Consider the following 24,752-nt stretch of genomic DNA (forward strand, 5'->3'; position numbering starts at 1 on the left):
CAGTCGTGACCATAGATATACATACCTAGACGCTGCGTTGCCGTTGTTCTCTATGCAAAGTAATATGTTTGCATGTCCGCCATGTTGGAGAGGTCAAGATCCGCTTGTGAACAGATTCACTTGTATTGAGAGATGAAGAATCTCCGGATTAAATCAGCCACAACTTCCTTATTCCTCAACCAATTTTCACCCCATTTGTTTTGTTCTAATCCTCAGACACAGATGATTCTAGGTTGTATGGACTGCTCTCGCTAGCATTTATTACTTTAGTAACTGATCGTGCCAATTATCTGTCCAGACCAGCAGGAAAGTATTCAGTCTGCAAACTCTGGTAAAAACACAATCAGCAAATCCATCAATGTGTGAATCACTTCTAATCCTTATTCACAGAAGGACGAAGCTGAAGTCGGCTTCCTATTCGCCAGCTTCTTGTTTGAGTTTTCCTGTTCCACCTTAAATGGTGCAACAGTCACTTTCTGTTGCCTGAAGCTGCACAATTTAAGGTGGAACAGGAAAATTCGAAACAAGAAGCTGGCTGATGCACCACTTAAGATGGAATGAGAAAAAATTACTACATAAAGTTAAGACCCCCTGAACAGATTATTAAATGAAATAAGCTTAATATAAAACCAGAGATAAACACCACAGAGACATGAGTGTGGGTCACTGCGTTCCCTCCGTTATATAATTCTGTCCTGTTTTCTGAGAGCAATATTCTTGAAACTTATCTTTCTTAAACTGCCACTCTGTAATGATACTGAATGCAGTCCAGCAGCAATGTTGACCTCCCCAAAATGGCATGCCTGTCTGGAGCCAACACGGCATCTAGGTATGTATATCTATGGTCCTGACAAGGGATATTTCAGTCTCTTATCTTTCTTAGCATCCTCAGAACGAGTCCCACAGTAGCTGTGTTTCTGACGCAAAGATGTATACTTGGCCTTAAAGCAATACTTCATCCATTAAGCATGATTAATTTGTGCAATGCCAACTTGTCTCCACTTCATTCGTTGTTAGCTGTTGTGACAAGTTAGCATGATTAATTAGCCCCCGCCAGCTATCATTCATCACTAGCGATGGCGATCACTGGCAATCACTAGAAAGAAGGAACATTTCAGTCTCCCTGAGCTCCCTCTTGGCATTCTGAGACGTCGTCTAGCAAGTGAGGGTGTTGCTGACTCAACCTTTCCTAATTGGGATTTCAAATCAATACACGTTGAAGCTGTTTGCTCCCCATTTCTCAGACTCTCTGTGTTTTGAAGATTCCTCTGTCTGTATGTTATTAAGTTTATAAATAGGTAGAATAGCTGAATAATTCATATGTTGTGTCTGCCGCCTCTGGGCACTGAGCATGTCCATCTTCCAGGCCAAGAAACACATTCACACACTCACGGGGGGTGGGTGTTCCAGGCAGACGTTGAAGTGCTTGGGTTGGTTAGGCTTCACTCGACGTAGGGCCACCCTCGACTCCCCAATGAACTCATTATGCGTCAGCTTGTCCTCATCACACACGGACACCCTGAGAGATAGACAGGGAGAGAAAGCATGAGCAAGAGAGGGAGGAGAGAGAGGGAGAAAGTCAGAGGGAGTGATGTGCATTTGCACAAACAATGTCATTCCAGGTCAGGTAGAAAGGAAATTTGTCATACACGCATACACATAGCAATATATTTAAACCAAGAGTCATAGAGGGGTAAAGCTATGAATCAGCGCTAAAATCCATGTCTGAAATAGCTCCATTAGCCAGTCCAGCATCTTCTACAGCATTAAAGAAATAGTTCAGCAAAAAATTACACAATTTTCAAGTTTTCAGTCTGGAACCAAACTCCGCATGAAGGTAGATCTCCAGGAGGAACATTTCGTTATTGACCACAGAAAACTTCTTCCTAACTAGCAAAACAACAGCCAGTAAACAAAAGGAGGCTGAATATTTGTCAGCACTGGCTACTGCATTCATTCCGACAAGCTTTCAAAGCAGGGAGACACTGAGAAAGAATGAACAACATCAAGTTTTCACCCAATGAACCAAAGGTAATTAGAGACATTTTCACCCAATCAGGTACTTGCTTAAACAAGAAACTGTAGGCTGGTAACTTTTGCTGTCATTAGTCACTGTGAATAGACTTAATCTTTGGATTCGTTTTACTATATTATCATATTTATAATACCTCACTTACCCAGATGTGGTTGATCTAACCAAATGTACCTTTTTTTGTTAGGTTAGCATTGGCTTTACGAAGCTAATGTTGCTAACAAACACTAGAAGTCTATAGTCACCCAAATGACCCAAAATGTCTCTAAACAGAATTTAACACCACACCCTTTGTTTAAAACGGCTGCCCACTGCTTTCAGCAACACAGTGAAGTTTTTATAGTTCATGGCCATTAATGTGGTCAGTATGTACATGGTCAGGAATATGGTCCGTATGTACATATTCATGAAGATGGTCATGAAGATGGTCAGTATGTACATGGTCATGTACGTGGTCAGTATCTACATGGTCATAAATATGGTCATGAACACGGTCAGTATGTACATGGTCATGAACATGGTTAGTATGGTCAGTATGTACATGGTCATGAACATGGTTAGTATGGTCAGTATGTACATGGTCATGAACATGGTCATGAACATGGTCAGTATGTACACTGTCACGAACATGGTCATGAACATAATTATGAACATGGTCAGTATATACATGGTCAGTATGTACATGATCATGAAGATGGTCATAAACATGATCAGTATGTACGTGGTCATGAACATGGTCAGTATGTACATGGTCTGTATGTCACACTGTAAACTAAAACAACACTGACTATCTACGTAACCTTAATAAAGACCTGGTTGTGGTTTAATTGGACTAAGATATGTTTTGGGGATGCATTTATGGAAAAGTTTTGAGTGGCTATTGACTTCTAGTGTTTGCTAGCTAGTTTGTTAGCCTCTTAGTTCCAGCGCTACACTAAAGGACACCAAATCTTTTTTGGCTGATGGACTATGGACTACAAATTTTGTACATATTTTGTCAATCTATTCCTTTAATGTTCCACTGAGGTTCCCCTTGACATCATTCTGCAGCCACAAAGACATGTTGCATTCTACTTGTGCCAACTGGAGCTCTGTCCTCTGAGGGGGAAGATTGGGGACTCGTAAAAGTATTTAAACTCAGATTAAAAAAGAACAAGCGTAAAATGCTATTCCCATTGTGTTCTGATAACAGAGCCTTCAGGCACAGCTTAATCAGGAACGAAGGAAGTTGTGGTAATTACTCATTCAGTTCTGCTTCATATCACTAGGCTGACATGAACGAAAACCTGACTTATTTAAAGAGAGACGATAGGTTTTTCTTTATGCGTCTAGCCGCCAGGTCCTTCCATGCCAGGATTAATTTAATTGGAATTAAAAGTCAAATGAATAGTTCATTATTATTTCATTATTCCAATCTCACAATGTTGCCCTCAGCTTTTCACTTGAAGACTGGAATGTAGGAATGAAGCTCACTCTTATATGACAGAGGACCGGTCCATTACATGGTTCCTTTGCACAGCACTGGACTGATGATTCTTCCTGCTACAGCTCAAGGTCAGTGACTGGGCTAATTGCATTGGAACCTTCTATCAAGGCCTTGGACTGCACGATTAGCCGGTGTTTTCAGAAGGCCTTGACTAGCTGACCATGTTTTGGGACTTGAAGGTAGATCTCCTGAAGGCAGGTTATTGACCATAGAATGCTTCTTGATAACTAGCAGAACAACAACGACCCCTAGTCATGGAAGGCTGATGACATTTTAGTGATTTGTTAGCATTAGCTGCTGTATTATTCTGGCAGGTTTTCAAAGTGGATGGATGTTGTGAAAGACTGGAAGACAACAAATTTAACCCTATAAATCAGACATTATTGGGACATTTAGACTCAAACAGGTACTGTATGGGTATTTCCTTGTTAACACAGGCCAAATGTTAATTCCTGAACAACAAACTGTAGGCCGCTAACTTGTGAGTAACTCTGAAAGCAGCATCCTCTACTAACCATCCAATGCAGACCACAGCAGATGGACCCCACCATGGATTTTACCTTTAAATAGCTGTATTAGGGGGGCACAGTGGAGCCGGCAATGGAGTAGGTCGCATAGAGCGTGGCTCCTGCTTTACTTCAAATACTTCTTTATTTTATTGCGCATTATTTTCATAAATATGGCACAAGTTGTACCTCGTGGTATGTAAGAACACTTCAAAGCTAGTCGGAGTTATAAGTTTTCCACCTATGGCCACCAATCTCCGTAAATACAAGTATAACGAGACCGCAAGTAGCAGGCCTAAAACGCCAGCGTCGCAAAGTGCTGCGGACATCACCTAGCCCACAGCCAGAGTCAGCAATGGACTATTGGAATATTGGAATATTATCGCTAAACTCCACTACTACCAGGACTGTGTTCAAGTGCTGCGCTGAGTTCGGGAGAGCGGATCGCTTCGCTACAAGGGAGAACCAATAGTCATCTTCTCAGATTACACCGCAAAGGTCGCCAAGGCCTGCGCGGCGTTCAACGATGTTCAGAATCTCCTTCGAGGCTGGCGTGATATTCGCTATGGTATAATGTTCCCGGCTCGGCTCCGCATTTCATTCAACAGTGATGTGAAGGATTTTCTGGATCCTGAAAAGGCGATGACTTACGTGAAAGGCATCACCGCAACTTGACCCATTTTGCTCTGAATGTCTCACTTCATGCGCTTTCTATTTCAGCCTATTTCAGATGATTGTACGGACTACATTCAGGTAGTACAAATCTCTATGCTTATGATGTAGCCCTAACATATTTCATTGACGCCAACAAACGCTAATATGTTAAGCTGCGCCTTTCTACCTTCGGGCTATTCTTGTCTCTTTAATTGTGGCGAGTTAGGCAGGAGCCGACAGGCTGGTCACGGAGTCGTTCCCCACTGTTAACGCGTTATGTGTGATCTTTATTGTGAGGGGTGTTATAGTCACCATGTTCTCTTGGGTGACAGGTTTGGGGACCTATCAGACCTGTACTTACAACTGTTTACTTTGTTAACTTACTATTTCTTTTTCATTCATGTGCTTTCGACTATTTGGGTCAGAACTGTGATGTTATTCCTTATTATGCCCAATGGAAAATTCAAATAGCTTCAGAAAACCTAAAAGTTGTTTGGTTAACTTTATAAGTTGGAATCTTAAATCTTTAAATCATCCAGTGAAACGTAAGAAGGTGCTTAGACAACTTAAATATCTCAAAGCCAATACTGCCTATCTCCAAGAGACTCATCTTCGTACTGTCGATCAGGCCAGGTGGGGGGAGGATGGATAGGGCAAACCTACCATTCAAATTTTGGTTCTAAAGCGAGAGGGATGGCTATATTGATCACCAGAAAATGTACCATTTGTAGCGTCAAGCACAGAACGGACTCTGCAGGATGCTACGTCATTTTAGTAGGTCAGTTATATGGATTTCCAGTTATTTTAGCTAACATCTATGCCCCAAATTTTGATGATAATACTTTTTTCACCAACTTTTTTTCCCGACTACCAAATTTGGATACACATCATCTCATACTAGGGGGGGGTTTAAATTGCGTACTCTCTCCAAATTTAGATCGTAGTTCTTCTGCTGTAACACACTGTTCAAAATCAGCTCAATCGGTAAAACTCTTCCTTAATACATATGGTATAGCAGATATATGGCGTTTCCAAAACCCCAATTCTAGAGCTTACTCATTCTTTTCTCCGGTTCATAAGGTGTTCTCATGAATAGATTATTTTCTTATTGATAAAAAACTTCTCCCTAGGGTAAGAGACTGTGAATATCAGTCCATAGTCATTTCAGACCATAGCCCCCTTACAATGAATATTTACATTACAGATTCAGTACCCAGCTATCACCCATGGAAACGTAACCCTCTTACTCTCTAAAGAACACTTTGTAAACTTCATTAAATCTGAAATAAAATTTTTCTTACCCACAACCAAACCCCAGGAATTTCGTACTCCATAGTGTGGGAATCATTAAAAGCATACCTAAGAGGCCAAATTATTTCATACTCCGCAATGCGCAAGAAAATGGACACTGAGCGCATCAAGCAACTGACAGATGATATTTTAAAACTGGATACAGAATATAGTTACTTGCCTTTGGACGATATACTTAAACAACGTTTGATTCTGAAAACAGAATTTGAACTTCTTATATCATGTGAAGTGGAAAATCTAATTTTAAAATCTAGACACCGCACATATGAGCACGGGGAGAAGGCAGGGAAAATTTTAGCACATGAAAGAAAAAGCTTTCGATAAGGCGGAGCGGGGTTATCTTTTTTCTACGCTTCAGAAGTTCGGTTTCGGACCAAAATCTTCTTCTTCTTCTTCTTTCGGCTGCTCCCTTTAGGGGTCGCCACAGCGGATCATCGGCCTCAATCTTGCCCTATCCACTGCCTCCTCTGCTCCCTTTAGGGGTCGCCACAGCAGATCATCTGCCTCCATCTTGCCCTATCCACGGCCTCCTCTACTTTTACACCAACCATCTCCATGTTTGGTTTCGGACCAAAATATATATCCTATATTAAAACACTATATTCTTCTCCTATGGCTGCAGTATGCACAAACAACAACTTGTCTGCTTACTTTCATCTACAGCAAGGCATTCGACAAGGTTGTCCACTATCCCCTTACCCATTATTGTGCTCCAGGCTCCCGTGGGAAAAGCCTATCCCTTACTACAGCAAAAATCCTATTTTTATACAATCAGTTAAAATTTGGAACCAGTTTAAATGGGCATTTGCTCTTTTAGGTGCTTCAGTTCATACTCCAATATTAAAATACTCCCCCCTCAGTGGCAGAGTATTTAATATCTGGTCTAGGAATGGAATTTCATCAATAAAGGATATATATATATATATATATATATATATATATATATATATATATATATATATATATAAATAAACATTTTGCATCCTGTGAACAACTAGGGAATACATTTAAAATCTCTAGGACAACTTTTTTCAGCTATTTACAGCTGCAAAGTTTTGTAACATCGCTCTTTGATTGCTTCCCCTTAAACCCTCCTACACTGCTCAAAAAAATAAAGGGAACACTTAAACAACACAATATAACTCCAAATAAATCAAACTTCTGTGAAATCAAACTGTCCACTTAGGAAGCAACACTGACTGAAAATCAATTTCACAGCTGTTGTGCAAATGGAACAGACAACAGGTGGAAATTATTGGCGATTAACAAGACACACTCAATAAAGGAGTGGTTCTGCAGGTGGGGACCACAGACCACTTCTCAGTACCGATGCTTTCTGGCTAATGTTTTGGTCACTTTTGAATGTTTGTGGTGCTTTCACACTCATGGTAGCATGAGACGGACTCTACAACTCACACAAGTGGCTTAGGTAGTGCAGCTCATCCAGGATGGCACATCAATGCGAGCTGTGGCAAGAAGGTTTGCTGTGTCTGTCAGCGTAGTGTCCAGAGGCTGGAGGAGCTACCAGGAGACAGGCCAGTACACCAGGAGACGTGGAGGAGGCCATAGGAGGGCAACAACACAGCAGCAGGACCGCTACCTCCACCTTTGTGCAAGGAGGAACAGGAGGAGCACTGCCAGAGCCCTGCAAAATGACCTCCAGCAGGCCACAAATGTGCATGTGTCTGCACAAACGGTTAGAAACTGACTCCATGAGGATGGTATGAGGGCCCGACGTCCACAGATGGGGGTTGTGCTCATTGGCGGATGCTTTAGTCCAGGTCTGGGAGAAGATCCCTCGGGAGACCATCCGCCACCTCATCAGGAGCATGCCCAGGCATTGAAGGGAGGTCATACAGGCACGTGGAGCCCACACACAATACTGAGCCTTATTTTGACTTGTTTTAAGGACATCACATCAAAGTTGGATCAGCCTGTAGTGTGTTTTTCCACTTTAATTTTGTGTGGGACTCCATTCCCACACAATCCAGGCCTCCATTGGTTAATAATTTGATTTCCATTGATGATTTTTGTGTGGTTTTGTTGTCAGCACATTCAACTTTGTACAGAACATTCAATGTAGAGAAGTATTCAATGAGAATATTTCATTCATTCAGATCTAGGATGTGTTATTTGAGTGTTCCCTTTATTTTTTTAAGCAGTGTATTTCACTACTAGATCTCATCTTAAAACTCGGGATAGACTCTAGACAAGCTATAGGTAGGATATATGATCTCCTTATTTCACACAACCAGGCAATTTTAAATGATCTCAAAAACAGGTGGGAAGAAGATCTGAATGACCAAATCCCATAAGATATGTGGCATAGAATTATTCGAAGAACACACTCATCCTCTATTTGTCAATGACATTCTGTAATTCAGTTTAAGATTCATCAACTTTATTGGAGTAAAGTAAAACTGGCTAAGTTTAAACCAAATCTGGATACAACATGTGATAGGTGCAAACAAGATACTGCTAATATATTACACATGTTTTGGACATGTCCAAAACTATATCAATTCTGGCAGTCTATTTTCAATACTCTTTCAAGAATTTTAGAAATCCCAATAGACTATTCCCCTTATATTGCATTATTTGGTGCCTTACCATTAGACTCTCATCTGAGTACATATAAAGGCAATATGTTAGCCTTCTGCACTTTATTAGCCAGGCGACTGATACGGTTTAGGTGGAAAGATCCTCATCCCCCCACTTACTCTCAATGGATCAAAGAGATTACGCAATATCTCAAGCTTGAGAAGATATGTTCCTTCAAGGGTCTGTACAGAGATTTTATGCAATCTGGCAGCCCTTCTTAGTTTTCCTGGAGAATATGGAAGTTGAGAATCTGAACCCATAATAAGTCATTTTCTTTTACTTTGCACATCTTTATTTTTTTTTATATATATATTTTTTTTATCTGGATATGCTATGTGTCTTAGTTTTATATAAATATTGCACAGCGTACATGATTTTGTTACAGGCCTGAGGGCGGGGCGGATGTGGGTGGAACTTGGGAGTGGGATTGTTTGTATTTTGCCTATTGTAAAACTCCAATAAAAAGACTTTGATAAAAAAAAAGCTGTATTAGGGCTTCCAGGGCTGACTGGCTAATTAGCTAAGAAACATAGTTCACTTAAAGAAGCCTGTAGAAGCTAATCTAACCTAGGCTATGAGAACTGTGCCTGTCAGTTTGTTATACTGCAGAAGGGACAGTTCTGCAATGACACTGAAACCCTGGTCACCGAACCATTCAAATAAAATGCCTTATCTTTTTTCATTCCAACTGTAAGGGTTCAGCCTGCACCGCATGCTGCTGGCAGAGGGCGACAGTGGCAAGGTGCCATGGATCAATTAGACTAACTTGACGCACCTGGATGCTTCATTATATAAGGTGCTGGCAAACACTTTATAAATGGGTTATAAATGGTAGTTAGTCAAAGAAAAGTAAAGAAACTGCCCCAAAACCAAAAGAAGGAAATGAGGGCTGAGAGAAGAAATTGCCCCCCCCAAAAAAAAAGAGAGAAGAAGAGGGCTGGAGAAAACAAAAGAGAGTAATTGCCCCAAATTGCTCACAGAAAACAAAAACCCAAGCCATACCAAAGGTGTTTGCTGAAAGAGCAAACAAGTGAAGGAAAGTCTGCCTTACCATCATAATTACGGTGGCAGCGTCTTTGTGTGTTCATTTTCGTTTGTTTCACCTTTCGACTAAGCCTTTGATTGAGCATGCCGGCTGCGGCGTCTCCTTTGTCATTTGTTTCTGTGCTTTTTTACGCCTTCCTTGAGGTGCTTTGACCGTCACTGTGTGCACACTCTAGTGGCGCAGTGATAGCGCCGCGGACCATCGACCATAACAGCGAACTTCGGGCTGGGCACCTCATTAATTGCAACTGCATATCCTGTTGCCTTTTTGTTTTTGCTGGGTTTTGCAGTTCTGCACTTGGGTCCACATTCCCACCGTATCCCTTAACACCAACAGGTGACAAAGAGTCTCCGTATCATTAAAGAAATACTTAAGGAAATACAATTTTTATCCATCATCTATAAGTTATGTGTCACGATTAGCCCCTCTGAGTCCTCCATGTGCTTTTGTTTTGCTTCCTTGTTTTGATTCCTCCCTCTCCTGCCCCCTTGTTTCTAGACTCCGCCCTTGATTGGTCCTCACCTGTTTCTTGTTAACCCTCTTGTTAACCTGTGCCTGTATTTAAGCCCTGTATTTTCCCCTGTGAGTTTGCTGGTCTTTGTATTGTACTGTATGTATTATATTGTTTGGTCTTGTTTTTTCTGATTTAAGTTGTGTGTTTAGTCTGTGTTTCTTTTCGTCATGTCTGTTCCCTGATCTATCCGTGTTGGCTCTTTGACCCTGGACCGTTTTAACTCTGAATCTGCATTTGCCCCTAATAAATCTTGCTTCTCTTCGCATATGCGTCCACCTCATCATCGCTCCCCAGCATTACATTATGGCATAATTGTGCGACGTTTCATGGAATTAATGAAGTTTGAGGATCTGTAAATTCCCATCTCTACTGTCTGTTTCCAATGACAAAGTGTTTGTAGTCCCCACTACCACTGCATCTCCTCTGTTGCTCAGTTGTACCTGTCAGTCCTACCACCATCTAATAAAGGCGGTCCAGCTCCAAGCAGAAGCTTCTCTTCCCTCCATCACTTTCCAATCCCATTCTTATTTTTAACCCTTACCTCTTGTGTCAAGTGTCTCTCCTAGAGAAGAAGATTGCTTCATTAACAGCTACTAGCGCTGCTCTGTAGGCGACCCTGCCCGTCTGCAGTGACAGCAGAGGAGGGTAAAATTCAGCTCCTCACTGCTGGGCTTTAGTTACATTTAGGGCATCATATGCCTTCAAAGAGGGGGGCAATTATTTTTTTTCACCCACCACTAATTCTTCAGTGATATGAAGCTGAAGTCAGATATTCACCAGATTCTTGTTCAAATTTTCCCATTCCACCTTAAATGGAGTAGCAGTTACATTCTGGGGCTTCAGGCATTAGAACTGCTGGACTATTTAAGGTGGAATGGGAAAGTTAGCTAGCAAGCTACCAAGACACTAGCATACTACGTACATTTTTTTATGCTTGTTATGAAATACTCCACCCCACCTCTCTATCCCAGCAAAAATCAGGACACCCTACCCCTAGACATGAATGCACAAAACGGAGGGCTAAGGGCTCAGTGATGGGGCGAGGGGTGAAATGGGATTGGATCTATATCTATATGATAAAGACATGGTCCAAACATGGAAACATGTATGGACCAAAAAAAATGTTTCGAAGGCACTAAGCAATTTCTAAATTCTGTCAGTAAACGTTGTGAAACACATAAACAATTCAAGAACATGTTCTACCAAAAAGTGTAATTGTTTCTTGATGGACTAAAATTTTCCAGGAGGTGGACAAGCGTTGTTATTACTACCTGAGCACCATGCATACCAGACAACCGTATGTTGAGTGCACACTACTATAATGTTCAGCCCGATTTTAACACTGATTTGCCCCTTTATAACAAATATTTTCACAAAAATGAGAGCTCAGTATGAAGTGATTGAGGCCATAGATGATCTGGTAGTGTGAAACAAGTCAATATTTACCGCTTTATTGATTGCTTCTCCCTCAGGGTCGCGGGGATATTTTCAAACAAATATTTTCAAACAAACTCAAAATGTTGCGAAGAAAGTGAACAAGTGATTCAGGCAACAGCCAATGAGAGAACTAGGAGAGAAAAAAGGATAAGGCATCAAAATAAAAAAGAACACAGGTAGAGAGAAGTCCAGGATAGAGGACAGGAGAGGAGAGGAGCAGAGAGGAGAGGAGAGGAGAGGCAGGTGGATGGGGAGAACAAAGTGGAGTAGAAGACGAGCAGAAGACAGCACAAGAAAAGAAGAGGAAGTCTGTTTAGACCTATTTCTGAGGGTCCTGAATTCTGACTGTATTGGGATCTTCTTTGTTCAGACTGTCTCTTTTTTCTTTGTGTTCCTCCCTCACGCTTGCTCTCTCTCTCTCTCTCTCTCTCATTCCATATCCCCCACCCTCTCTTCCTATCTCTCTCTCTCTCTCCATATCTCCCCCCCACCCTCTCTTCCTATCTCTCTCTCTCTCTCTCTCTTCCTATCTATCTCTCTCTCCCTCTCTTCCTATCTCTCTCTCTCTCTCTCTTTCCCTCTCTCTTCCTCCTCACCCTCTCTCTTCCTATCTCTCTCTCTCTCTCTCTCTCTCTCTCTCTCTCTCTCTCTCCCTCTCACTACCCCCCCTCCACCCTCTCTCTTCCTATCTCTCTCTTCCTCTCTCTCTCTTCCTCTCTCTCTCTCTCCCTAACTCTCTCTCTCCCTCTGTCCCTCCGTTTGGAGCCCTGGGAGCAGAGTGGTGAAATTGGGTCCTGTCACCGGCCTCCGGAACTCTCAGGCCATGCAAAAGCATGCGCGGTATGCCAGACGAGCGTTGCCCCGGGAAACGGCGCGGGTCGATAGTCTTTTAAGGACCGGCCAGTAATTTAGTGTGCGTCACCCTGTCATCCCAGCGGAAAATGAGAATCCGGCCACACACTCACTTATGCTGAAGAGGGACACCAGAGAGAGAGAGAGAGAGAGAGAGAGAGAGCGAGAGATAGATAGAATAATAATAACGATAATAATAATGACTGACGCGTCTAGAAGGATGGAGAGATTAAGTTACTTAATCTTTACATGAGAGTAAATGATCGCTCTGCTATTGGAGTGGCAGCTGACATTTCCCAACAGTCGGCAGGGCTATTGGAAAAGTGCGCCTACTTAGTCTGGAGGGGTTTAAAGCAGCCATGGATCAATTTCAGACGGTGTGAAGTCAGCAATTTATATGCAGAACAGCTCATTCGGTTCATAATTTGCCAACAGAGAGTTTAACGGGAATCCATAATTTTATCCTCTTCCAAAAAAGGCTCTAAAAAGGCTTTAAAAAGTTCAGAGTAGGTAATATTAAGTCGAAATGGAAAGCTAAGAGGATGATTCATGGCTAATGGAAAACAACCGCTGGTGGACCCAGTGTATGTTATTCTTAACTACACTAACTTGACTGCAATCTGCAGTTCAGCTCAGATGTTCTTCAGTTAACATACCATGCATAGACATCTTATCACAGAATTGCTGTATCACCATGGGCAGGGGTTGGCACTATGCGGCATTTTTACTGTCCTGTTGCAGCTCCAGACCTGAATTAGATCAGTAGTTAAAAGGAAAATAATCCCCCTTTATAGTAAAATAAAGCTCTGCTGATCATACAACACAGTTTAACAGCAAATGGTCTTAAACGCTGAAGTTAATGTAGAACTGTTGATTCACCCTTTAACCCTGAAGATCAGCGCAGACTGTTGGTCACCATAGCAACACAGACGACAGTCTCACCCAGATAGTAGCTAACAATACAGCAAAGAGAGAGATTTAAGACGAACATTGATCATTTGGAGACAAATGGACTTATCTGTGTTTATAATCACTCCAGCTGGTTTCCTGATACGATTAATCTGCAGAGGGAAAATGACAAACACTAGAAAGTTGTGAGGCTGAAGTCAGTTTCTTGCCAGCTTCTCATTCAAATTCTCCCGTTCCACCTTAAATGGTGCAGCAGTTACATTCTGGCACCTCAAGAATCATTTAAGGTGGAATGGAAAAATTCAAACAAGAAGCTGGTGAATGAGAATCAACTTTAGCCTCATAAAAATAAAACAGTGAGAGACATTTTACAAGAAACTATTCTACTTTTGCCGAAAAGTTTCCTGGGATGAGTTTGGTTGTACTCTGAGGAGTTTTGGTTGTTCTGGGAGGAGTTTGGCTGTACTGGGAGGAGTTTCTGTTGTACTGGGAGTTTTGGTTGCACTGGGAGGGGGTTTGATTGTACTGGGAGGGGTTTCTGTTGTACAGGGAGGGTTTCGGTTGTTGAATGTGTCTTGGAGAGACGGATGTGTTATAATGTTATAACACTGTTATAATGTGGCTTTGACATAATGAGGATTATGTGTTTAGACATAATCCTGATCCTCAAGATGCATGAAGTGACCAGATGTAAACAGGGCCACTGACTGTTTTGTGTATGTAAATCTTTGGCCTGATCAACTGATTACAGGCTGGTCATTATACTATTGCACAGTTATGCTGGTATGTATGGGTGATTTAGTGCGTAACACAGGGCCTAAGTAAGACAGGGTAACAGCATTCTCTCAGCAAAAGCTGTCTCAAAGCTATGGATCTAGCTGAAGAGGACTGCATTTCTCGGCCATTGCATCACTAAAGGCTGTCCTGTTTTGTAGGATCCTTCAGATGTGGTTGAGAAACTAGTCCTTAGTTTGTGAAAAATACAAGGACATAGCTGGTGTATCCTTCGAGACGTTAGGAATTTCTTTCTCTTGTGAACCTAAAATGACTAAAGGAGATGTTTTTGAGGAGATTAGATAGAAGATGATCCACTTGCAAGCTGTCTCTGAGTCAGTCCTCCTCTTGTCACTGGGGTGGAACCCTCAAGGGTACATCTCAGTACCTTTAGTCCGGGAACATAACTGAACCATAATCCACTGAAATGATGTGTTCTAAGCTGTACTGACTCCACACACCCCGCCTCGCCTCCAGGCTTTTATTCTACTGCTGTTTTAAAACATTTGGTTATGAAAAGGTACAAAATATGAACTTTTCACCTGGAGAAACTGATTTAAGGTTCATAATTGGACCGTAAAACCACCAGTGGTGGATGGTAATGAAGTAAATTTAATTAGTCACTGTACTTACGTAGTCTTTTCGTGTTTCTGCACTGAAGTTTTTCCATATTGGGCGACTTTTTACTTTCACTCCACTACATTTCAAAGTCTAATATCTGAATTTTTCCTCCACTACATTTTGAGAAATCTGTCATTCCTTTTGGTTTCTGTGTGTATAAAAACGTAACATGTCAAAATGAAAGAAGCACAAAGCAAGAGCACCAATCAGGGCACAGCGGTTACTTTGTTTAGAGCTGGTTTAGACCTGTTGGTCATACCGACCCAGTGCAGCACACGGTTCAACGTCAGCGCAGCAGCGTAAAATTTTGGGAGAGTCTGTTCAACATAAATGATGAACTAACCTAACTTTGTGTAAATAGAGCACAATATAGAAATATGTCCACATATGCAGTCGTGACTGACGCGGCTTTTTTCTGAATTTATACAAACACCATTTCATTTTATAGTAAATTAGTTTGGGCTGGTTTATGTTTATAAGCAGAGACCTACAGATCAAGATAGTAAAGGAGCTCATCTGTGATCCTGAGTTTAAAGCCAGTTTTTATTAAACTTAAACTTGGAACTAAGTTGCGTTAAGTTAATTAATATTTTAGTACTTTTACTTTTGATACTTAAGTGCATTTGAAGGTAAATACTTTAGTACTTTTACTCAAGTGGAGGTCTAAAGGGAGGAGCTTCTACTTTTACTGGAGTAATATTTTACCTTGGGCAACTCTACTTTAACTCAAGTACATGATTTGTGTACTTCGTCTACCACTGTTGTACCTTTATTTCTAACAGCGTAAGAAAGGAGAAACTCAAAAACAGGAGTTTCCACCGATGAGTCAAAATGCGACCAACTTCTAAGGCTGAACTTTGGGGCATCCAGATTTCTTCCTACAAGAATGAAAGGTGCAGTAAAGGTAACGTATGGACACATTATTTACTGAAAACATTAATATTATTCTTAGTTATTGTCATTTTCAGTTAAATATAAGTTTCCTGTGCTTGAAAAATGAATGGCATCTACTTGTAAAATGGCTGGGAATTAAATATATGAAGGGGGTCTCTGACTATTGCATCGCAAATTCTCACACACGTTTCTTATCCCCTGCGCTTGTTGAGTGCGTGCTATTTGTGTCTGTTTCCGCAGAGGTTAATATGAGTTCTCACCTGCCTCGAGCAGTTTAACTTAGCCCGGGAAGACCGACACCCACCACCATCCTCTATTTCTCTCTCTCTCCCCCTTTCTTTCGCACTCACCCACACAAACAAGCACTCACACACTACTCACAACCTCTCCAAGGGTCAGTGAAATTAAATGCCCTCCAGAAGTAACTCTGACCTCAATCTGTCACTACAGCTGGAAGAGGCACAGAGAGAGACAGAACAGAACAGAGAGAATGTGCTGACAGTAAACAATCGTAGAGGAACGCTGCAGGTAGGGCCGGGTAATAAGGCCAAACAATCTCAGCAGTTACAGACATTTGGGTCATGTGCAATATATCAGTTCTGACCATTTCAATACTACCGTGCACATAAGGAGTGGTGGACAGTAACTGAGTAAATGTAATTAGTTTCTGTACTGAAGTATTTTTTCGTGTATCTGTACTGAAGTTTCTCCATGCTGGGTGACTTTTTACTTTCACTCCACTACATTTCAGAGTCTAATATCTGTCGTTCCTTTTGGTTTATATGTGTATAAAGATGTAACATGTCAAAACTAAAGAAGCGCAAAGCCAGAGCACCAATCAGGGCACAGCGGTCACTTTGTTTAGAGCTGGTTTTGACCTGTTGGTCATACCGACCCAGTGCAGCACATGGTTCAATGTCAGCGCAGCAGTGTAAAATTTTGGGAGAGTCTGTTCAACATAAATGATGAACTAACCTAACTTTGTGTAAATAGAGCACAATATAGAAATATGTCCACATATGCAGTCGAGACTGACGCAGCTTTTTACTGAATTTATATAAACACCGTTTCATTTTATAATAAATTAGTTTGGGCTGGTTTATGTTTAAGAACAGACGCCTACAGATCAACATAGTAAAGGAGCTCATCTGTGATCCTGAGTTTAAAGCCAGATTTTATTAAACTTAAACTTGGAACTAAGTTGTAAATAAATCTTAAACTGAAACTTTGCTTGTGTGTAAAATGTGATTTCAGAGCCACTCGGTTCTCCCTGATGGAAACTGTTTACCTTCAGTGTTTTGTGCTTATGATCATTTTAATAGACGTCAGTGTCACTAATTAATGACGTTCTATTAAAAGACTGGTTTACCAAGAGAGACGCTGGAGGATTTTCACCTGAAATGAGTTCATGAAGCGAGTCTTGTTATAAAAATAACAGGACATTAGAGTCATAATTAATCTTTTAGTACTTTTACTTTTGATACATAAATACATTTGAAGGCAAATACATCTGTACTTTTACTCCAGTGGAGGTCTAAAGGGAGGGATTTTACCTTGGGTGTCTTTACCTTAAATTAAGTACATAGTTTGTGTATTTTGTCCACCACTGCACATAATGCCATGAGAATAATTCATTAGAGGTTGACTGGATGCACAATGTAGACTGTTAGCAAGAGTTAAAGGCAAAACCAATCTTGTATGACCATGCAATAGTGAAAAAACTTGACTGGTGCAGCATGAGACTGGCCTACATCTTCATATACATCCCAGATTTAACTGCAGGGGGAGCCCAGATGATAAAATGTAGTGACATGCAAGCAATGAAGGACGATTTACGCGAGAGGGATGTAACCTTAAGAGCGCTTATTGGATGCCAAATCAACCCCGGTGGCAATGCTGAGTGACTGCAGCCTCCTTATTCCTGACCAGCACAGACCTCAGTGAATGACAAGAGCAAACAGCAATGGAGACAGGGGGCACACCTGCCTGTGTGGCATAGTTGCAACGAGAACCATCAAAGACCACACGCAGGGCTGGCTTTGTAGCTTCATACTAATGTCAATAGATATGCTAGGGGTAGGCAGCATGCAGCTCTTTTACTGCCCTGTTGCGGCTCTAGAATTAGATTTGTAGGCAAAAATAAATTAATCCTCATTTACAGTAAAATAAAGCTCTGCTGGTCGTTCAACACAGTTTAACAATAAATGGTCTTAAACGCTGACGTTGATGTAGATCTGTTAATTTGCCAACTTTTACTCCTAAAGGTTGGCACGAAGACTGCTGGTCACCATAGCAACGCAGACAATAATCTTGCCTGGCTAGTAGGTAATGAAAAGGCAAAGACAGAGACTTAAGATGAATATTGACCATTTGGAGACGAATGGATGAATTTGCCAGCTTCTTATTTGAATTTTCCTGTTGATTTAGGAATGTAGGATATTGAATAGCAAAGCTTGATGAACAGAATTGTTAAAGCATAATTTAAACTTGATTTTGGGCAGCTGATTATTTTGTTTTATCATATTATCTTCCATATTTTTCATTATTTGTCCTTGATCTAATGTCAATTTTTTTTATTGCGATTACGTGGTAATTTGACTGGTGCTGTCACTATGTATCAGCTTTTATTTTGGATTATAATAGGCCAGTCCGGGTCAGTTTCAGACAGAATTTGTTGGGCTCAGGTCGGTTTCGGACTGAAAACATGATAATGTAGTTTGAGTGGGGTCGAGGTTGGACTCAAAACCAAAATTTCAGTCCCAAGTAAAGTTCCACGATAGTGTGAACAGGAATAGTGTAAAACAGCAATGCTTAGGAAAGCATACAGCTTGGTCTTTCTTGTGGACACTATCTGTATTACCCAAGAGCCTGTCAGGTAGCAGGCACAGTAGAGAGAGACTGACAGAGCTAGATTCATGATACACTTGACAAACTATGCTAGGATGATAGCATTAGCCTCCAGTTTAATTCTATAATCACCAAAAAACTGTGGAAAGCAATTATAGAAAGCAGCTCCACTCACTTGATATTCATCAAGCACTTCTTAAAATGTCCTTCAGAGGAACTATTACCCCTGGAAATCCTTAGCATTGGCAGGGACATAAGAAATCATGGCGGTCACCAGTGGAGCACATCTGTTCCAGCAGCCACACCCGCAGTTGAAGCTGGTACTGTGGCTGAAGGTCACACATTTTTTGATGATCAAATACGCAGCATTATAGCCAACCAGAAACCACCAGGTTCCAGAATCCCCAGATTTTTCACAGCTTGTGCGGTTGTGGGTGAAAAGGAGGTGATCTGACTATCCATGAGTCAGAGCAATGACTTTCAGGAGAAAGGACGGGAAGGTCAGTGGTCAGTGAGATGTTCTCAAAGGTACTATATGTCTTGCTTGTTTGACGCTGTGCTTCTGTGAAGCATCTTGTCACCAGAGCTTTTCTAGAGTCAGTATAGTCCACATGAGTCAGGCTCCAGTCCTCATGGGCCAAAACACTGCAGACTTCAGCTCACTGCCTCATTAAACACACCTGATTCAGCTCATCAGCTAATTAGCGAGGCCTCCACGAACTGAATTCAGAGCGTTAGATGAGGGTAAACATTCATCTCTGTACATTTTGGCCTGGAAGGTCCCCAGTTTGACATGTCCAGGGCTGGCAATTGTTGGATTATGGGCATCTATAAGGGCCGGCATTCCAACACTGGAAAGGGCTGGACGGAGGGAACTTGGACACATTGATCAAAGGCCTCTCCAGCAGGCTCTCCCAACTGCCGAGTGGGAATCCAAGGGTGCATGAGCAGCCATGCTCACTAATGGCCATCATCCAAAAGAGCTACAAGTCATCACACATTTGTTGTGAAGTCATAGATGGCTGATGGGATCTGGCTGATCCACATCGGAAAAAATGTCCAGGCTCCAAGACTGGACATGGAGGGGAGTCCAGGTTCTTATGCCAAGTTATTATGGGGGTAGGTGTCCAGCTGACACTGTTTTCTCGCTTGTCTTAGCATCCATGCTAGCACCAACAGTAGCTACACCAGCAGTGAGTAAATCAAAAAAAGAGTGTCACATTGCTTCATCTGTATCGCTGCCGAAGAAAGGAAGTCCAGCCAACAGAAGGAAAGTCTTCTTTTTCTTTAGCAGCCCTCGAACGGCAGAAGCTGCTTGCCCTAGCCGCTAGCCATCTGAAGCTAAAGCGGATTGATCTAGCTGAGGAGATTAGTGGAAGAACCTACCTCTTAATACACAAACTGCTTCACTGCTTTGAACTTGACCTTGTAGCTGAGCTAAAAGCGTGTCCTCTGGCAGCGCTGAATAACGAACCACAAATAACGGAGAACAGATGTGGGTAAAAGGAATGAGAGGAAAATAAGAAAATCAAAAGAGGGAAGGGAGGAGAAAGAAAGACTACCTGAGAGTTTTTCTGTACATGTCCTCCTCTGTGATGCCGCAGTAGGTTAGAGTCTCATTCCAGACGGGATTCAGGGTGTTCTTCACAATCTTAGTCTTCAACTTATTGGCCTGGGTGGATAAACATTGGCACATCATTGATAAATGGCACTTTATCATAGGGGAAATATCACAGGAAATCATTCATTGGTCTAGATATAAACAAAATCATTCAGAGTGGTTCACTTAATTATGTGTATTAAATTTTATATATATATATATATATATATATATATATATATATATATATCAGTACATGACCAGCAAATACAACTTTGAACAGATGTAGACATAAAATCTTCATATTTTTCACTGAAACACAAAAAAAGCTTTTTCGCAGAAAACACGAGTTTTGGTAGTGACAATTCTTAATGTTACACACTGATTTTGAGATACGTTTGCTTCTAAACAGTGAGATCTGCTACACTGTTGTACCTGCTGTACCTCAAAGGAGTACAGCAGTGGTTTTAAGGTCCAATTGTGTACCTTACATGAGTTTTTCCCCAGTGGAAAACCAGATATTTGTATCGTTTTATAAATGAATGTTTTAAATCAGAACATTAAAGTAAAAGCCTGGAGGCGAGACAGGGTGTGTGGAGTCAGTACAGCTTAGAACATATCATTTCAGTGAATTATGGTTCAGTTATGTTCCCTGACTAAAGGTACTGGGATGTACCCCAGAGGGCACCACCCCAGTGACAGTGTCGTACCTTTTTTTCTGAGAGTGTACTATGTGGCCATGAGGGATAAGGATGCAGTCTCAATGGTGTAAAACATAGGGGTGTGGCTAAAATGAGGCTGCAGCTACCAACAAAAATTTTGTAAATGATGACTTTATATATATTTAGCTTATTACTATCTTAATTATTGTTTTGGGTTTAAACGGATAAATAAATCATAATATAGTCTTTGTTACCGTGTAAAATCTGAACACAAATTTTTATATATTATCTGTTATTCTAGTTCAAGCTGTACAGTAAGGATATACAGAAAACAATGTATATGAAAAAGATGGCATCAGCCTTGTTTTTTGGGGAATTTGTGAACACCTGGATTAGCTTCCCTGCCCTTTTGTGACTGCTTTTTAGTAAATTTATGTTGTGGAAACTATGCTTTAATTTGGAAACGTCATTGTAAGCCCATTTGTCAGTGATGCAGCAACATGTATAAATATGGGGCAGATATCTTTAAAGAAAAAACATACGAATGCCTGATTATAAAAATAATAAAGAAAAACAATCAATTATATATATATTTTAATTTACCAAGAATAAAATACAGCTTAGATTTAAGTAAATCTGAAATTGTGTGAGATATAAACCAAACTTTTGTTTAAATTAAAATAAATATTGTGGCATCAGTGAAGAAGGAGTGAGAAACACTGTGCTATAAAGGTGAATGCTCTTTTATTGAACCGGCAGCAAGGGAGACCTGCCGCTCACCACTAACCAAGCAGCCAAGATAGTAGGTAGTTCACTTCTTACCTCTCTAAAGACACTTTAACCCACCTAACTACCTCCAACCCAGCACAGAATAACACAACCAACATGTTGTGCTAACAACAACTTATCTACAAGAAATGTCTCTCCTATCACAAGCATGTCACCTCCAATGCAGCATGAGCAAGTGATGGAACACCATAAATCCCCCAGTAATGTCACAGAGCTCGAGTGCCTTGGCCATGCACGTCCCTCTAGTTTTCTCTTGGGGCTGTGTCCTCTTCCCGAGGCGCACCAGAACTCCTTGTCTTGGCTATGATGGCTTTCAGCCGGCTGGTGCTGAAAGCTACACGTTGTCCCAACTCATCTGGCAGCAGTGCACCCAGGAGGTGCCCCAGCGCCAACTCCTCCCGGACCGCACTCTTGAACAACAGACATGCCTGCTGAACCATTGCACTAGGTTCCCCTGCCAGCTCACTCATCCACACCTTAAAAGGCAGCCACATGGGCCAACTATGCTGCCAGGCTGCTGTGCTGCTCTGCGGGCATACACTTCCCACACCACTGGGAAGTTCTATACCATTTCTGACACCAGTGTAGCCTCGGTGAAGAACATGCCACAGGAAACATTGTGCAGCACAGGAGAAAGCTTTTTAATTGAATAGGCAGCAAGGGAGAGTCACTGCTCAGCACTAACTAAGCAGCCGGGCACTTCTATCCACACAACTCTCCTTCATGGTAGACACTAATCCACCTAACTACCCCACAACCCAGCATAGAATACCAACATACAAGCACATGTTCAGCTAGCGGCAACTGATTTGCAAGAAATGTCCCTCCTACTGTGAGTGCAGCACCTCTTGACAGCCACAATACACTTCATTTAAATTGCAACTTGTCACATTAAGCATTTACTGTATATTACTGCATATTTACTGTATATTCGCTTGTACTCACAAGCGCTTGTAATTGCAGAAACACCCATAATTTTATCCCATTATGCTAAATTTAGCATTTGGGAATTTTAAGTGAAAGTAATAAGTTTATGGAGCTATAACTGCTGGAGATTTACACTCGAGTCATCTGTAATCTAGAATAAACCAAAACCAAAGCAGAAATACTGACCTCTTTCTAACCTATTTATTATTATCAACTCTAAGAGGACTGTGACAGACATGCCACAACCAATAAGTGTAACTCGTTGCCCGGTGCTGGAAGCAACTAATATATCACCAGGGCCATCAAATTGGGTTGCCAGTATGTGGGATTGCAAGTGTATTTTTGCATGATATTAATGAGACAAACTCCAGGAAATGTGTCAGTCAAAGCCCAGAGTACAGACACCCAAAAGCCTCCTACTTGTTTTTCTGTCATTCGGCCTGGAGGACGGGGTTCGGGATGCAGTGTTTTCTCCAAAGTGCAGTGCTTAAAATAAGCGTTGTGGGTGTGCTGTGATACTGAATTGTTTGCAAATGCTGAAAATGTAATGAATTGTGATATATTAATAATACATGTTCAAAGAAATGCTTTTCACATACAGTCTAACAACACATTATTTTCCTTTCCCATTAGTGCCACAGTGCACGAACGACTCAGGCAGCATTTACAACGCACACCAATACCTCAAGGGTGGAAAGTTACACTCACCGGTCACTTTATTAGATACACCTTGCTACGAAAAGGTTGGACCCCCTTTTGCCTTCAGAACTGCCTTAATTCTTCGTGGCATACTTTCAACAAGGTGTTCTTTCTATCATTTCGAACCAGTCTGCCCATTCTCCTCTGACCTCTCACACCAACAAGGCATTTTTGTCCACACAACTGCTGCTCACTGGATATTTTCTCTTTTTTTGGTCCCAGTAGATCAGCAGTTTCTGAAATATTCAGACCAGCCCATCTGGCACCAACAACCACGCCACGTTCAAAGTCACTTAAATCCCCTTTCTTCCCCATTCTGATGCTCGGTCTGCACTTCAGCAAGTTGTCTTGACCACCGCTACATGAGTTGCGACCATGTGATTGGCTGATTAGCTATTTGTGTTAACAAGCAATTGAACAATACCTAATAAAGTGGCTTGTACTGAGAGATTTGCTCAGATACTGCCGATCATAAATAAGCTGAACAACAGCTATATATATTGGCTTTAATTTAATTTGATCAGACTTTTGACAAGACAGCAATACATATTATGCCATAACTTTTGCACATGCCCCATGTTATGTTTTAGGTTTGTTCCTGGGGCATGTGCCCATCTCATCTGCCCCGCTGATGACCGTGAGAAGCAGGGCCTGAACTCCGAGCCCGTATAAGAGGATGACATCCACAAGGGTGTGGGGGTGGCGTGAAAGTCCCAAGCCTCATCTCCTATTCCACTCTCTGGCTCGTCCACCAGGTTCGAACATGAGTCAAATCAAATTGGCTTCACCATGGTCTGGAGACGGTGCCCAGGAGGCAGGGCTCGGGACTTGTGTGCCATCCCCCCACTCCCTCACGGACTTCATCCTCTCCCTGCTGTCTTCGCAGGGCTTTGGCTGGGCTCGGAGTTTGGGTCTTGTATTCCTGCTGGCTCGTGCGGCCGTCACTTGGGCCAAAGGGATGAGTGCACGCCTCTATTCCCAATATGTTAAATTCAGCAAATAAATATCAATTGTGCAGTAAAATGGGCCAACATGTGTAGAGGAAATGTGCTTCTTTTCGCTTAGAAAACAGGTCATTTGATGAGGACCTTGACAACCACTCCACAAGCCCCAGGTTGAAGACCATTGATTAAAATGCAATGTGTTGACCAGTGGTCACCAACACTCTTCCTGGGTATCCTTCCTGCAGTGTTTCATTCCAACTGGCATCAAACATGCTGCTCCCTCTGACCAATTACCTCTGAATAAGTTAATTCGCTGAAGCTGTGTGGCAGATTGAGGTTGGAACTGGACTCCGTTGGACCCATTGATGTAGACACTGGGAACATTCCCTCTAAAAGAAGCTTGACTCACTGAATTGAATTAAAGAATCGGATCACTATTTAGCTTATAGAATACAGAATTTTTTGTTGGATGCTGTTTTGCCTATAACAATCCAAAATAATCTGAGATGTATTATGTTAATTTAAGTTATGAAGGTGATGTCACGCTCAGTGGCCGTGCTTGGTTTTAGCTAGGAATTTATGAGTCATCACAGATCAGAAGCAAAGTGCCCTGAACATGAAACCTCCTTACCTTACCTGGACAGCTAC

At 41.6% G+C, this 24,752-nt stretch overlaps 1 protein-coding gene across 1 annotated transcript in view; it reads right to left on the minus strand.

The window, feature by feature from the left end:
* LOC108411015 (double C2-like domain-containing protein alpha) overlaps nucleotides 1-24,752 on the minus strand; it is a 71,719-nt gene that overhangs the window by 21,713 nt on the left and 25,254 nt on the right. Inside the window, exons 5-6 of the mRNA XM_017682381.2 lie at nucleotides 20,046-20,155; nucleotides 1,393-1,519 (exon numbers count right to left, since the gene is read on the minus strand). Of these exons, the coding sequence (XP_017537870.1) occupies nucleotides 1,393-1,519; nucleotides 20,046-20,155 (237 nt within the window). The remainder of the gene's footprint in view (nucleotides 1-1,392; nucleotides 1,520-20,045; nucleotides 20,156-24,752) is intronic.

The sequence above is a fragment of the Pygocentrus nattereri genome, chromosome 13 (assembly GCF_015220715.1).
Source record: "Pygocentrus nattereri isolate fPygNat1 chromosome 13, fPygNat1.pri, whole genome shotgun sequence".
NCBI classification, from domain to species: domain Eukaryota; kingdom Metazoa; phylum Chordata; class Actinopteri; order Characiformes; family Serrasalmidae; genus Pygocentrus; species Pygocentrus nattereri.